This window comes from Lygodium microphyllum, chromosome 2 (genome assembly GCF_053477565.2).
Source record: "Lygodium microphyllum isolate KBCC chromosome 2, Lygodium_microphyllum_v1.1.10, whole genome shotgun sequence".
In the NCBI taxonomy this organism is placed as follows: domain Eukaryota; kingdom Viridiplantae; phylum Streptophyta; class Polypodiopsida; order Schizaeales; family Lygodiaceae; genus Lygodium; species Lygodium microphyllum.
Genome location: NC_141136.1, coordinates 70,728,020 through 70,744,624, shown reverse-complemented (window position 1 = coordinate 70,744,624; position 16,605 = coordinate 70,728,020). Strand labels below are relative to the sequence as shown.

At 42.6% G+C, this 16,605-nt stretch overlaps 1 protein-coding gene and 1 pseudogene across 2 annotated transcripts in view; both read left to right on the top strand.

Moving 5' to 3' along the window:
* LOC148039874 (uncharacterized) overlaps positions 1-16,605 on the top strand; it is a 102,967-nt gene that overhangs the window by 69,480 nt on the left and 16,882 nt on the right. For both annotated transcript variants that reach the window (XM_087694901.1, XM_087694909.1), the window contains exon 11: positions 8,584-8,658. In XM_087694901.1, the coding sequence (XP_087551027.1) occupies positions 8,584-8,658 (75 nt within the window). The remainder of the gene's footprint in view (positions 1-8,583; positions 8,659-16,605) is intronic.
* On the top strand, positions 10,327-13,029 carry LOC148039875 (uncharacterized; annotated as a pseudogene).

The window sequence follows — 16,605 nt, the reverse complement described above, 5'->3', positions numbered from 1 at the left end:
AAAGGAGGTCAAATTTCAGCATGAACAGCCAATCATTCAGCAGCCATTAGTTGAAAGTTTTGTCCCTTTTGATGCTGAAAATGAGCAGCAACCTATTGTGCTACAGCTAGAAGATCAAGGACAGCACGTAGATGCATAGGATGAAATAGGACAGCAAGAAGAACATGCTGAAAACAGATTACAGCAGCAAGAAAATGCTGAAAATCAGCCACTTGGTGATGGTGTGCACATTCCTCAAGATGTAGGCCCACTGCCTGATAATACAGATCATTGGGTAAGGTCTACAGGTGCCAGAAGGCAGCCACAAAGGTTTCAGCCATCTTTTGATTGCATTTTGTTGATTGATGAGGGTGAGCCTCTGACATTTAAAGAGGCACAATCATGTGAAAACAAGAGAAAGTGGGAGCTTGCTATGCAGGAAGAGATGAAGTTTCTATATGCAAATAACACATGGGAGCTTGTACCTTTGCCCAAGGATAGGAAAGCTATTCTTAATAAATGGGTTTACAAAGTGAAATGTATTAATGGGGAGCCCAATTACAAGGTATGGCTGGTTGCTAAGGGCTATATATAGAAGGAAGGCATAGACTTCCAGGAGGTCTTTTCACCAGTGGTGAAGATGACTATGCTCTGTGTTTTGTTTGCTCTCACTGCATCCTTGGATTTAGTGAGGATTAGATGGATGTGAAGACTGCCTTTCTTCATGGTGACTTGGATGAAGAGCTGTACATGAAGCAGGCAGAAGGATTTGCTATTCCAATAAAAGAGCATTTGGTTTGTAAGCTGAAATGTAGCTTATATAGGCTGAAACAAGCGCCTAGACAATGCTACAAAAAATTTGATACCTTTATGCTTAGCCATGGATTTAAACGCAGTCATGCAGATCACTGCTTATACACTAAAAAGACTGATGATGAAAGCCTTATTGTACTGGTTTTATATGTGGATGACATGTTGATTGCAGGACAACATAAGAGTACTTTGAATGCTCTTAAAAGTCAGCTGAGTACAGTCTTCTCCATAAAAGATTTTGGGGCAGTTGAACACATTTTGAGCATATGCATTAAAAGAGACAGAGGGTAGCGTTTGTTGTTTCTCTCACAAGATAAGTACATCAGCAAAGTACTTGACATGTTTAATATGGTTGATGCTAAGCCTCTTGGTGTGCCTTTACCGCCACATACAAAGCTTATCAAAGCTGATTTCCCTAAGGATGATCCAGCTGCTAGTGCCTTGAAGGGTATACCTTATGCATTAGCTTGTGGATCTTTGGTGTATGCCATGGTTGCAACTCGCCCTAACATTGCTCATGCAGTGGGAGTTGTTAGTAGATTCATGTCTAACCTTGGCAAGCCACATTGGGAAGTAGTGAAATGTATCTTTAGATACTGAAAGGTACACAAGAAAAGTGTATATGCTATGGAAAGGGTAGACTCGAGTTCCAGGGATTTTGTGATTCGGACATGGCAAGAGATCTCGACACTAGGAAGTCTACCGGTGGGTATGTTTTTACTTTGGCTGGTGGGGTTATCTCTTGGTGTTCAGGATTGCAGAAAATTGTAGCACTAAGTACTATTGAAGTTGAATATATTTCAGCCATAGAAGCTTCTAAGGAAGCTATTTGTCTTGGCCGTTTGGTCAAGGATTTTGGTTTTTTTTCACGTAATCCAGTGCTTGGTTGTGATAGCCAGAGTGCAGTATGTCTGGCTAAGAATGCCATGTTTCATGCACGTACCAAACACATAGATGTCTGGTACCACTTCATTCGACAGGTCTTGGATGATGGTCTTGTCACACTGACTAAGGTCAAAACCCAAGATAACCCTGCAGATGTTCTCACTAAAAGTCTTGCAAAGGCTGAGCATGAGCATTGCATTCGACTAGTGGGAGTTGGATAGTTTACTGGAACCTTTTTGGGCTTTTAAGTGGGAGGTTGTTGATTGTAAAAACCCTTCGGGTATAAACTCCTGCATGTATAAACTTATAGGTGTGAACACACCCTTTACTTGTATCTTAACATATAAATATATTTTTATTCTTTGTGTACCGGGCAACACAATGGTACACTCTAACACGATTCTCCAAGCTCTCTGCTCTATCTCTACTCACTTCGAGCTCGCATCTAGTCAACACTCAAGTGCAACACAAGGGATCTTCATGGTTCGACTCACCTTTGCAGACGTAGCTCATGAGCTAGTGGATAGCTCACCTTATGGCAATACGAAGGGGGTCATTTACATGGTTCCCTGGCTTCACAGTGGAGGCATTTGCGCTGCATAACACTTTTCTTAGAAATCCAGTCACCTTACTTTTCCCTGGATTGGTGGTAGAGTATCTCCAGTTAGTGGAGGACTTTGGACGGGCTCTTCGGCACAGTTCTTCCTGCCTCCTTCGCAGATGCAGTGACAGCCCCGTAGGAGTCCCAAAGATATAGGTGGATGTGAAGGATACAAAGAATATACCAAAGTGTTTGGAGATTGAGGCAGGCGGACACTCTTTTAGGCAGCAGGTTATTATGACTGGGCAGCCAGGGCAGTGGCTACGATGCCATGACTTTGGGCATCAAGCAACAGATTGCACGTGCTTTGGAGCCAAGGTGACTCTGCTGATAGTCCCACAGGTGGATGTTGATGGTTTTACATGGGTCCTGAGACGACAGAGAGGGAGACGGCAGGGGGGCTGCAATCAACCCCCTCAGACACAGCCATGGCAACAAGGAGCACGAGGGCAAGCGATGGACCCTCGGCAGAGCACCCCATAGCCCAGCGCCCCCCGATGGACCAAACTATTTTTTCTTTCTTCAGTTCTCTCACTCAGGAGACTGGACGATGACACAGATGGAGGAGGTGAAGAGCTAGATGGCCGGTCACATCTACTAGTGGATGGGAGAAGGAGGACTAGCACTCTTTTTCCAGCAGTGGCCAAGTTACATGATGGACATTAACTGGTGGGCTAGTGCCAAGGTCCCACATTTGAGCATTATCTTTTGAGCCCCTCCACAGTGGAGAGCACCGATGGATGTAATCGAGTAGCCCTTGGCACAGGCTGCCCATTTCTACTAGTGTACACAGTCATGTCTCTTAGCTCGGTTGATTGATGCCTTGGTTGTACCACCTGGAGCATCTATCACCCCCATGGTCCACCCAAGGGTCAGGATGGGGGAATGGAGTTTACCATCTAGGCCTGTGGCAAAGCATATTCGCATGCCCCATAGCTCTTCTTCTTCATCAGCAGCTTCCACACCGAATAGATGCGTGCTCGGTTAGTCATAGGTTTCCCTATGAGTCTACATCTTGCATCCTGGAATGTTAATAGCCTCCACTACAATGGGACACGTGGTTCCAGGAAGTTGATTGTTCGGTAGGAGTTACAGCTTGCCCTTGCCAGACGGATCAACATCTTACTTCTACAGGAGCACAAGCTTACTCGTGCCCAGGCCCATCGGGTAGGTAAGGTACTCCTAGGCAGTTCACACACCTATTGGGAGTACGTCATCGGTGTCCACGGCAAGAGTGGAGGCATATGCACCTCTATTGGCCTGAGCCCCACCGCCTGTGTACATGACCAGACGATTGTGAAGGGAGGGTTCTATGGATCGGATTGGATATTGGGGACTCGTGCCTTGGAGTTCTCAATGTTTATGCCCCCATTGAGGTTAGGGCACGTAGTAGGTTCTAGGTGGAGATCGTAGCAGGACTCCGAGAGGTGGACTCTTGGATTGTTGGAGGAGACTTCAACAACCTAGAGACCTTAGAGGACCAGCAAGGCAGAGGTAGAAATTACCAGGGTATAGCAGAGGAGGAGTAGGAGGCACAGGAGGTTTTTCTCCGCGTAGTAGGAGCATGCAATGCTTGGAGAGATGCAACTTTCCACAGGAGGGAGAGGTCGTTGGATTTCTCTTGAGGATACAGGCGGTTGGGCGGAGTTTTACTAGAGCGGATGGATAGGTTCTACGTGGGAGAGTGGGGGTGCTCTCGCAGAGGCCAGGAAGGGCAGTTGGCCGGTACCACTTTGTTTGATCACTGTGCGGTTCTCCTGACACTTGATGCTCCAGTTTCAGCCCTGGACACATGATCCTGTCGGATTCGTGACTTGATCTACAGGAGGCAGGAGGTAGACTGAGCAACTCTGGACTAGGGAGTGGTGCAGGAGAGACTGGATCGCAGAGGAGGTTGCAGAGGTCCTAGCTGAGTCGAGCAGCATCTGCCAAGAGGTAGCCCTACAGGCCAGGGAGCAAAGCAGGGAAGAGGAGGAGCACTCCGGCGAGACCTAGCAGCTACGCACAGACTACTCCAGGAGACACTAGAAAATCCTACTCTCCACACACAGGAGGTGCGCTCACTGGCAGCCCTTGCTGGCCTTGAGGACAGGCGCTCGGAGTCTTCCTTCCGTACCTCAATAGCCTTTTGGGCGTGGAAGGGAGACATGATGTGAATGTGCAGGGAGTTTTTCACCGTACATGCTCAAGTGTAAAGACAAAGCCATGCTGAAACTGTAGCTGCACACTGCCAATACCTGAAATGTCACATGCATAGTTGTCTTGAAGATGGACAACACGAGGTTGACCCCCTGTATAGGCGGAGAATCACTCACGATGAGGGGTGACATGAAAGGAAGCACCTGAATCGAGAATCCAGGTATGCATGTGATCATTTGTATTTGCAAGTAAAGCATGTGCACCAAAGTGTGAAGAGACAAAGAGTACGTCACTCTGGAACTAGCCTTCCTTCTCAAATAGCGTGGTTTAACCTGATTAAGCACTTAATTACAATAATGAACAAATGAACATAAACTGAAATGCTCACTTTACCTTCATATACTTGGATAATGGACACCCTGTTGGCCCCAAAACTGGCGCCCCTTTCGGTATTTCTTTAATTTCAATTGCTAATGGATAAATTACAAGCCGAGATTTCACGATCTCCTTGGCTGATTCAAAAGCCTCTTGCTATTCCAATAATCAGCAAAGCATTCGGGCAAATTGCCCCTTGATTTTCACCCAGGACTGCTTTAACGGAACCCAACTAGTCAAATGCTGCCCCAAATTCACAATAGATGGGCTGGCATATGAAATTTTCACAATTCCATGAATTTCCGGTGCTGATTTCAGTGTACAATGCCTTTGATTGATTTACTGCTGTAATTTAGGGTTTACAGCAGTAAACTCTCTGTTGTCCAGCAAATTTGGCTGTACTCTGCTACCAATGGCTGATAATTACTGAGAATGCTTGAGCATAGATTGGAGGAGATGAGAGAATGTTGTAGAGAGAGAGAAAATCAGCTGAAATGTATCTTTTGATTCGTAGCTCTGATAACAAATCTGATGGCACCAACAGCTTCAAAAGGGGGGTAAAACTGTAGCTCGGCAGGCTCGGTTGGCGAGCCCTCCTCTTTTACCGCCGCCTCTCTTGAGGCGGAAGAGAAAACCTACTGCCCCTTGTCCTGTCGCGGCGTGCGATCAGTCGTCGTCGCCTCTCAGAGCCAAATCTGATCACCTCCTCTCCCTCCACCAATCTCAGAATGGCTGCAATTCAGCTTCCACCACCCTTCAACAGCCTTCTCTCTAGTTGCATGGGAAAGTTTTGCCAAGTGGCAGCCTTTCTAATGCATTTTCAGCTATTGAATTAATTTTCAGAAATAATCTATTCTGAAAATTAATTTCAGCCCTTTTGACCGTGCCCAAAATTAAACATGCCCATCTATAATGAAATTGGCTAGGCCATTTGCAACTTGGAGTGGTTCCCAACCTTTGTTGACCCTTAGACTAGCATTAATTAATTAATTAATGCTAGTCCCTAGTGTCACCATTGACACTTAATGGCCAAACAATTGTCCTAGGGTCCAACCTGGCACCAACTGACCACCAAAACCCAGTTGGCATAACTTAACACAACTTTAACCTTTAATACCCACTGCATCCTCGGGGTCCTTGGCCTGTTTCCATGAAATAACTGCCATGTGTATCACATGTGCTAAATAACCTTGCACATTTGATTAATAACTTAATCAAATGTTACTAGCAAGGTTAAAGCATCTCAAAATTTCACGTCCCTGTGACACACTCTCACTATCACTGTCATGAGTGACTACATTCACCTCTTCAATTTTTACACTACTCTTCTTAGGCTGATTATCCTTCTTCTCTTCCTTGCTATGATCTGTCTTCTTGCCTTTTCCTTTCTCTTTCTTCCATTTGTAACAATCATGTTTAAAGTGTCCCTTCTTGCCACAGTGATGACATTCAACATCTTTGCCATGTGATCTACTACGTCCCTTGCTATCATATTTGCCCTTTTGCTGTGATCTGCCCCTAGTATGCAAAAGCACTGGAAGACTTACTAGATGCATTGTTTTGCCGATTCATCTCTTCCATAAGTAGAGCACTCTCTACATTAGCATACAAAAGGATTACATTAGAATTGCTCATAGCAGTCCTGAATGTATCCCAACTCTTTGGTAGAGTGCAAAGTAAGAAAGTAGCCTTAAATTCCTCATCAATCATGAACTTCAAGGCAACCATCTGGCTGAAAATGGAGTTAAACTCACTAAAGTGAGTAGACATTGTTGTACCCTCTTTTATATGCAAATCCATAAGCTTTTTCAGCCAATACACTTTGCTTGCAGCACTCTTTTGTACATATAGTTCTTCGAGTCTAGTTCATATAGCATATGCAGAATCCAAACCTTTAATGTCGAATAGCAAGGCATCAGAAATTGAAAGCTCTATGGTTGAGCATGCAAGCTCATTTAACTCATTCCAATCGTCCTTCTCCATGTCCGGGGGCTTTGCCCCTTTGGTTTTGATTAGCTTTGCCTGCTTCTTTTGCAAGAGGATATTGTAGCACTGCTTTCGCCAAATTGCAAAGTTATGTGCGGCTTCAAGCTTCTTTATGTGCATCAGATTACTGCTGTCATTGCTGCCAGCCATGATTTTCAGCCCAAATGTGACGAAAAACCAGGAAATGCAGGCCCAAACTATCACTCAAGTGACCAAGGTACAAACAAGTACCAATCAGCAATAAATGACCATGCAAAAGCACAAATTTCAGATCTGTAATTAAATTTTCAGAAGCACCAAACCATGTGCTACAGCATTATCTAATTGATTACAGCTGTTCCAAGGGCATATGCATCACATTACATGAGAAATCCCAAAATTTCAGCTGCAATTTCTGTTGAACATGTACCCACGGGCGTAAAATTGTACTCGAACGGTCAAAAGCCTTGAAATTTTGTGCTCAAAGCATCAAACACACATATGCATTTTCTCTATTATGCATAGGACAGACCAATTTTGCCAAAATAGAGCAATTTCAGCAAAATCCCAAAATTTTACCAAGTGTTGATGTCCAAATTGCGTGGAATTCAACTTGCATGTACATAATTTGACCAAATGCTGCATAGATTTTGCCCAAACTGCAAAAGCCCCAAATTGCACAGGGCCCAATATGCATCAATGTTGAGAAATTGGGTAAGTTTCATCCCAATTTGTGCATGTACATGAAAAGCCCCAAATGTCGGGGACAAAATGTCACAAAATTTTCACAATTTTGAGACAAATGACCTTGCTTTGCATCACAATCCCCAATTCCGAGAAAAGCCACAAATTTTCTGGACCACAGTTGCACAAATCTGGTCTTTTGTGCTTGGCGCGTGAAACCCCGTCAAGAAAGGGGGTAGAAGTTGAATTTTTTCTGTTTTTCTTTAAAAAAAATATGATTTTGAAAAAAGCCGTGTGACAGGATGGGCAGAAATGCCCGGTCTTTCTAATGCTTTCTTCACTACGTATTGGGAGGTGGTGAAGGACCCCCTACTACTGGCCTTTCAAGAGATTTTCAGCTCAGGACGGATGCGTGGGAGTCTAATGGCAGGTCTTATTAGTCTCCTCCCCAAAGGGGGAGACCAGTTGGAGCTATCCTAGTGGAGACTGATCACCTTGTTTTCAGTGGCCTATAAGGCAGTGGCCAAGATGATTGGTAGGGCGGCTCCGCCCTGTGCTTCCAGACATCATTCATGACACACATACATGTTTTGTTCAGGATAGGAGCATCCTTTTGAAATCTTGTAGACAACTTGGGAATAGGGGGCCCAATGTTGGGGATGGGTTTCATACCTTCAATGTGGAGCTTGTAACTGGTCCAGATCCTTTCACTCTTTGTACCTGTGGGATTCCAAATGATATCTGAATCTAGAGACATGAAGTTTGTTTGGTAATATGCAGAACTAAGGAATGAGGTCAGAGGATAAAAATATGCCCAGCTTCTGTGGAGTACCTGTGCTGATGTATAGGCTCCTAATAAATTGGCCTTACTCAGCTTTACATTTTCTCATTTCAAAAATGCAGGTGAGAACGGGTTCTCACTTGAAACATTACAGTCTCTTGAATGTGAGTAGAGTCTATAGCAAATTTGGAAAATAAAACTGAAAACTGTCTTGTGTGAGAAGTCTTTTTTTCTTTACATTTCTTTGCAGGATCAGGTACTTCTGCTGTCTTTGCAGCTCTTGTGCATTAAGTAATGTTTTTTACATCTTTTGGTTTATCTCAATTGTAAGTTTAACTGAGTCTTTCTTTTGAACTTGCAGATGTGTTCCATTGAAAGCAGGTTGTCGCTATATGATCCTTTACTCTATGGACCTAAGATGCAACTTACCTGGGAGGTGAGACTACCTACGAGCATCTTAACGTCCTTATTTTCTTAACTGGAAGTTTCATAATGTATTTCATTTCATTTGTTTGGTTCATAGAAAGGAAAGAAGAAGAATCATAACAATGTCTTACATGGATCTGTAGGGCTGATAGACTATCAAATTGGTTTCATCTTTGGCCTTGGTATCTTTACATATTCTTCACAGTATGTAAAAGCAATATTCATGTAAGGTCAACGGAAGCCTTTAAATGTGAGGGTAAAAAACCTTCAGGCTTCAAATTCATAGATCATCTATGATTTCAGTTTTAAAAATTTGCTTAAAACTACATTTAATATGAATATAGGCATGCAAGCTGACAAGGCTTTTGTAATGGCTCTGAGAAAGGCTTTTCGGATGCCAATATTCACTAATTGGAAGTGTGTTCTGTGTATGCGTGTGTGAAGGTGACAATCATTAGAAAAAAGAAGTACAAGTCATTTTGGATTAAAATCTGGCAAAAGGACCCTGCACAAATATTTAATAAGGAATGGAAAGGTCTTAGTACATGTGTGCCCATGGCTAGTGTCTAATTCCGATTTAAAATTTTCAAATGGGATTAAAATCCCCCCTTTATGTTGATGTTAAGCACATTGCAATCAGTGTGGATTGCTTGCGTTGTCATTGCCAAGCACTGGATGTTTGGCGGTGTCATGCATTTTTTGGCAAGGCTATATCTACCCAAATAAGCCAGAAAACTCTTCTTAGTTGGGATGAGATAACATGTGTAGCCTTCAAAATCCACTGAATAAGACCCTGATGGCGTTGAACGAAGAGCAACATCCAAACACTTAAGTGGAGGTTCTGGCTGTAGCATACTCTTGAGTTTTTTCAGATCAATGGGTGCAAGGTTGTCCACGTCCGATGGATGGGTCAACCCGTCCTGTCCCGTCCGCTGCGTCTGGTGCCGTCTGGTCCGCTCGCTGTGATCCCGTCTGGAACTGCGCCCCACCATGACCATTACGCCGCACGCGGGTCAGACTCTTGTACGCTTGGGTCTTGCGGCCAATAAAGTTTTAAATGGTCCCTTCTTTGACCGTTTTTAGGCCCGTTTTTTTTTTCTTTCTTACGTTTCTTTTCTTTCTTTTCTTTCTTACCTTTCTTTTTCTTGAATCTTCTCTATTATTTTTTTCTTTCTCTCTATTCTTTTCTTTCTCTTTATCTTTTCTTTCTTTCTCACGAAGACTCAAGAGAAAAGATTAAAGATTAAAGTTTTGAACCAACCTGTCCCATGGATGATGGGCCACCATTCAAATTTCAGAATTTGAAATCTCTCTCTCTCTCTCTCTCTCTCTCCCCCCCCCCCCCCGCCCCGCGCAAGGGCCAACCCTAAACCCCAAAGGCTAAAGCACTCTCCCTTTCTATAAAATCTCCCCTTCCCTACCATCTCATTCATCCTTTCAAGTTCTCCACCCCTCCTCCTACTCCTTTAAAGCTCTCCATTCTTCCTACTCTCTTAAGCTTTCTCATGGAGTCCTTCCTTAACCTCTAAACCCTTCCAACCTCCTCCTCCATTAAGCTATAGCCTCTCTCTACTCCCTCAAGCTATCTACTTCTTCAAGCTCTCTACTCTTTCCACTCCTTTCTTCAATCATCTCACCCTCCACCCGTGACCCTCCAGGCTTTCTCTATACATGATCAATGGCACCCCCTCTCCATGAGGCTTTTCCCTTGCATTGTGTCTCCTTCGAACGAGTGAAGGAGAAATCCAACACTTGCAAGTGGCAATGCAAGTATTGCCCAAAGCTCCAAATCTCATCTCTCACTCGCCTTCTCATCCACCTTTGCAAATTAGGAGGGGAAGCCATACCATGCCTTGGTATTCTCGACGATATCTATGAAGATTGTCGTCGGAAATACTTGCCATTGAAGCGGCACAAAGGCCTTTCAAGGGCAAGTGAGGAGGTGATCTCTCTTGATCATGAGGTCTCGGATGCGGAAAATGATCCCTCTTCAAGTGTCTCAGTTTTCTCTGTTGGAGGGGTCTCTTTTATCCCATCTAGAAAAAGCCAATCGAGTGGTACACCTATGCCCAAGAGACAAGCCACTCGTGCCCAAGCAACTGGGCAATTTTCTGATCCTCTCTCCTTTCTTAAAGGCAAGCGGAAATAGAGATTGCATGCGCTATAATTGAGTGCAATCTCTCTTTCCATATTCTCAAAGTGGATCGATGGAAGCGGATGGTGAAAGCCATTGCCGCCGTTGGTCCATGCGAGGGATGGTACGATGTCACGTACAATGATATGTGTACCAAGAAACTCGATGAGGAGAGAGAGAGGATTAATAAGTCCCTTGAGCCTGTACGTACTGGTTGGGCGAAGTATAGATGCTCTATCCTATCCGATGGATGGAGTGATCGAAAAAAAAGGGGATCATCAACATCCTCGTCTCTTGCTCACTTGGCACATACTTCCTACGAGCGGTGGATGCGGGCACAAGGGGAAGAAGAATCACGGGCTTGTTCATATATCGACATGTACGGCAAGCCATCATTGAGGTAATACTTCTAAATCCATTAGTTTGTAATATTTTCTTTTAACCTCTCAAATTTATTTTAATTTCATCGTATATAATCTTGTTGGTTGGGCCGTAAAATGTGGTGCAAGTTGTCACGGACAATGCCTTGAATTGTGCATCTATGAGGTGGAAACTTGAGGTCGAGTTTTCGTCCATAGTATGGACACCATGCGCTATACATTGTCTAGATTTTTTATGAAAGATATAGACAAGTTGGAGTGGTTGGCGAGGATTGTCAACGATGCTTGCACAACGGTTGAGTTTGTCAACTCCAAGGTCCGAGTTCTTGCGATATATTGCTCATACTCGGACTTGGAGTTGAAGAAGCCCTCAAAGACTCGATTTGCGGCCTCGTGGCTTCTCCTGAAGCGTGTCTATGACGTTCGCGAGAAGCTACAAAAAAGGGTTGTGTCAGATGAGTTTAAGGAATGGCTTGAAGGGGAGTCCACATCAAGCCAAGTGGAAGCAAAGGCCGTTGAAAGGCTTTGCTTAAAGGAGGAATTTTGGATGGATGTGAGAGACATTATCATTGCCGTCACTCCCATCTACAAGGTGCTTCGCATGACGAACATGGAGGGGGCTACTATTGACCTTATCTATCATCTTATGGTGGATGCGATGGAGGAGATACAATCATCGACCATCTTGGATGGAGAGGCCTCTTCTTTATGGTATTGTTTTTATTTTTATTCTTTTTAATGATTCATGCTTCTTTTTAGTTTGAGAATCTATATTTTATATTGTCTCATACTTTCTTTTCAAATTTCACCTCTAAATCTCCCTCTAAATCTCTATGATCTTACACCTACTGTAGTGATATCTTGGATACCACCCCTAAAAGAGATGACATTTTCTTTTTGACAGAAAAAATAGGAGTGGATAAAGCAATCCATACATGGTTTTGTGGCACTCTTGCATTTTGCCTTCAAAAAACCCTCTCTCTTCATGGATGCCAATGTCCTTGCCCATCGTGATGCCTTTCTTCCAAAGGCTTTGGCGGAAGAGCACCACGGTGCCTTTTTCCAAGAGCTCATTAAATATAGTGATGAAAGGGGCATCGCTTTCGTATCCACCATTTGTTGGAAGCGGGAATCGTTGGTGAAGCCTCTTTTTTGGTGGGAGTCATTTGGCTATCAATTGGCTCACCTGCAAAGAGTGACCTTATGCATTCTTGCACATGTTCAAAAATTTCTTGTCTTTTTTCATTTAATTCTAGTTAAACTTACTTTAAACATACTTTTTCTTCACATGGTTTAGGATTGTTCGTCGGGTGCATTTGAGAGGAATTGGTTCGTCTATTTCCTCATGCACACCAAAATTCGTAACAAGCATAGCACACGACAATTGGAGCGGCTAATTTATTGTTGCTTCAATTTACGCATGCTATGCAATATGCATGAGATGTCTATGGTAAGACAGGTATCATATACCTAATTTTTATACTTTTTAGTTTATAACTTTATTGATAGATTATGAAATATATTTAAAGAATCATTTGTTTAATCTAAGTTCTTCATTTTTAAATGTATAGATAAATGTGGATTCACTCAAGTTCTCCGCTAGTATGCTTAAAAGTGTGGCTCGCGAGAGAGACTTACAGGAGGAGCAAATCTTTAGGGAGCTTTACTTGGAGCTCGAGGAGATAGATCGGTGGGTCTCTCGCACTTGTGCACGGCATGCCCGTGTTGTTATTCGCCCTCTCGTTGGTAGCAATGGAACTTCCACTTCGGCATCCACATCGGTTGCCCGTGATGAGGCGTGGGAGTGGCTCGAGAAGTACTCCTAGTTCAGCCAAGGAGGACATACCTATCACTGTTCTCACCTAGAGCTTAGAGAGCCCGAGTATGATGACGAGGGAAATATCATTAGTGAGGGTGATTTTGTTGAGGAGGGTGATGGCTCCTCAAGTGGTGATGAGGATGCTTCCACCTTTGATGCTAAGAGTGATATGAGCACCTAGAGTAATGATGTATCTTGATTCGGATTGAGCCATGGATGATGGATTTTATCTCAATCCATTTTTGTACACTTTTTGTATGAGATTGCACATCTAGCTCATAACAAAGTTGTTGGTTTCATTATTTATGCTACATAGTACACTCTCGAGTCTTGTTTCAACTCTCTTTTGCACTTTTGACTTGAATCTCTAAGTTTATGTTTTAACTTGTAAGTCCAAACATTAAGCATAGACTTAAAATTATATGTAATTTTTTTTCATTAGACGTAACATCGGATGTAGGTCCAAGAATTATTAGTTCGATTAGTACCATACTAGCTTCGGACTGTACTAATTGGACATCATCGGATGTGAAAACCTTGAATGGGTGTGTTAACACACATGAGGCCTGTAACTATTTTTGGTAAAAGTAAAAAATTTTGTTTGAAAATACCAAAAAACAACTTTATAGTTATCAGGTTTACGAAAAAGACACAAAAATGTCATGCAAGAAAAGCTGAAGTAAGAAAATATGGGAGTTATTGTTTGGCAGCCAGCACAGCAGTCTTTGAGAACAATTGATACTGACAATGGATGCATGGGGGGTTCTTCTCACCCTCAAAGCAGGGTGAAGGAGAGGGAGCTGACTGAAGGGCCTGTGGTGGAGGTCTTAAATTGGAAAAAGAAGCTGCAGTCATTGTTGAGGCAGGGACGAGAAGGGAGGTCGAGGCTGAGTCCTCATCTCACATTGTTCTTGTCGGGAATTGGGTCCTCCTTCAGGTGACCTGCTTTGAAAGCACTGGCTGTAGCAGAATGACGAAGTCATGGAAGAGTCATGAAGAAGCTAAAAGATTGATTGTTTACCTTCGAGGGCTGGTTGAGCATTGTGAGGAGAATTGCAACTGCAGATGTGTCTGTGGGATGCCATGAAGTTTACTTGCTGTTGTTCGGAGAGGGGTCTGGTGACTAGCTTATCCTGCACAGCAAGATGATAGCTATCATTGTTGGCAAGGGACTTCGAGAGTCACCATGTGTGCCTTCGTAATCATTGGCTGACAGTAGTTTTATAATGTTGAGTGCAGTATTTGAGGTGGTGTGAAATGTCGGAGTAGTAGTGGGGTGGTTGAGTTTGGAGGAATGCTAGTCATAATCAGATAAAGAATCAGGAGGCTGGACCAACTCGGGGTTTTCAGCAAGGGTTGTGATGATAGAGAAAGTAGGCTGGACCAACATGGGCTTTTCATCAAGGGTTGTGATGATAGAGAAAGTAGGCTACCTGCCCCAATTATATTGTCTGAAACACTTATGGAAAGCCAATACATGACTTTATGAGCACCTTGTTTTCATTCCTTCAATGCCTTGGCCTACTTAGGTGTGGCATTTTGCTTTGGTAACTCTAGAGCCTTAGCATAGCTCCTTCAGTGTAGTCCCACAATAACCTTTACCCATAAGGAAATTGGTCAATTTGAACTTCCAAGCATGGAAGTTTTGCATGTCAAGCTTGTCGTCGCTGATGACAATTTGATTAAATCCCTCAAACTTATGCAACACTTTGGCGCCATAGGGACACCTTGTCAAACAAATAATTTGTGGAATAATTCTTGAGGAACTTTACTCCACTAAGTATATCGCAGACGTCAAGAAAAGACAAGGAGAAGTTGAAAACTCAGTAGTTATAATCATAGCAGCCAAAAACATTGGAAACGTTTAGAAATGAAACGTCAGAAATGTGTTTCGTGAGTTTCTTTCAAGGGGGGGTAAAATAAGAAACACGGGTTTTTTTATATAGGGATTTTTAATAGTTTTGACTAGGAAAAGAGGTTCTAAACTGCTATGGAACTCTCTTGTAAACAAAGAATTGCCAATTGAGCTTGAGTGATAATAGTCAATTGAGAATAATATGTTACATATCCATGATCCATTATTGACTTGTCACTTATGTCAAAGTTAGTCTTGGACAAGCTATACTATGGTTTAGAACTCAAACATTATGATTCATACATATCATATGAAGAAAATTGATATTAACATGTAAATAGCCTATCTACAATGTGGACTAAGTCAAGCTGCAACATCATGATTCTCATTTCAAAACAAACTGATAAAAAGTCAAAATCGAGAATGAATCATAATATATCATAAATAACTCATAAATGAGACTAAAGTCGTATAATATTCAACTCTCAAGACAAGAATAGATACTAGATTGACAAAGTCCAATAACTAAACAAAATCACAAAAAAATCAGTCTCTCGTCCAAAATTTTGAGCCCTCACGAGTCATTACATATCATCATCATTATGTTTAACATTGCCTGATAGTTTTTGTCAAAAAAACCATTTTTTGGGTTCCATTTCATTTAAAAAAAAAACACCCACGTTTTTTACTCTTAGAAATATTTTGTACTTTAAGAAACGTTTTGTAAGTTTTAAATTCAAAGAAATGTGTTTTTTAGCTGCTATGGTTATAATTGATGTATCATCAAGCTTCTCTCTTGTTAATGTGGATTCGGATGGCTCCACATTGAGCTTGGATATGAAGGGAGGAGCCTGAGTGGGAGCACAAGCAAGTGGAAGCAAGGGAGGTGCAAGCTATGGCGGATGGAGCAAGAGAGAGAGAGAGAGAGAGAGAGAGAGAGAGAGAGAGAGAGAGAGAGAGAGAGAGAGTCAAGATGTGGGAACTCCAATACTTACAATGTGTGACGGATCTTCCCTTATTCATTAGTCGTCGAAAGAATAAAAAATGAAGTGATAGTGATGGGTACCTGCAACTTGCGGTGTACAGGGGTGTGTGTGTGTTGTAAGGGTAGTGAAGTATAGTGAATACACAGGCAATGCAGGTATATGCGCCTTTATTCCCAATAATCTCTAGTGAGGAGAGAACAAGAAAAACGTGACAAAGTACAAATGTACATAGAGTACAACAGAGTGAGGAATAGATATCATTTTATCCAATGCCCATTATCCTACATAATTAGAGGCAAAGTATTCACGACTCTTGTATCTTGGCTACCATAACATATGCATATATCTGTAATGTTTCTAAGGTACCTAGTGATACCGTTCAGAACATCCCAATGCTACCTGCCAACTGTAGCCATATAGCATGCCATAACTCCCATTGCAAATGCTATGTTAGGACAAGTAGTTATCATGGCATCTATCAAACTGCCCATTGTGGATGCATGAGAGATCTCGGCCTTCTACTAATCAGGCTGCAGATAATTGGCTTGACTAATCTTCACATGAGAAGGTAAAGGATAGCTAATAGGCTTAACATTCTGCATATGAAACTGCTCAAGTACCTTTTGAATGTACTCCTTCTATAACAAGCAAGGGAGCCCCTTAGAGCGATTGTAGGTGATGCGTATCCCAAGAATATGCAAGCATGTCCCATGTCCTTCATCTCAAAGCTCTTCTTGAGTTAACTTTTCAAGATATCCAGCTTATCATTAGTGCTTCCAATAA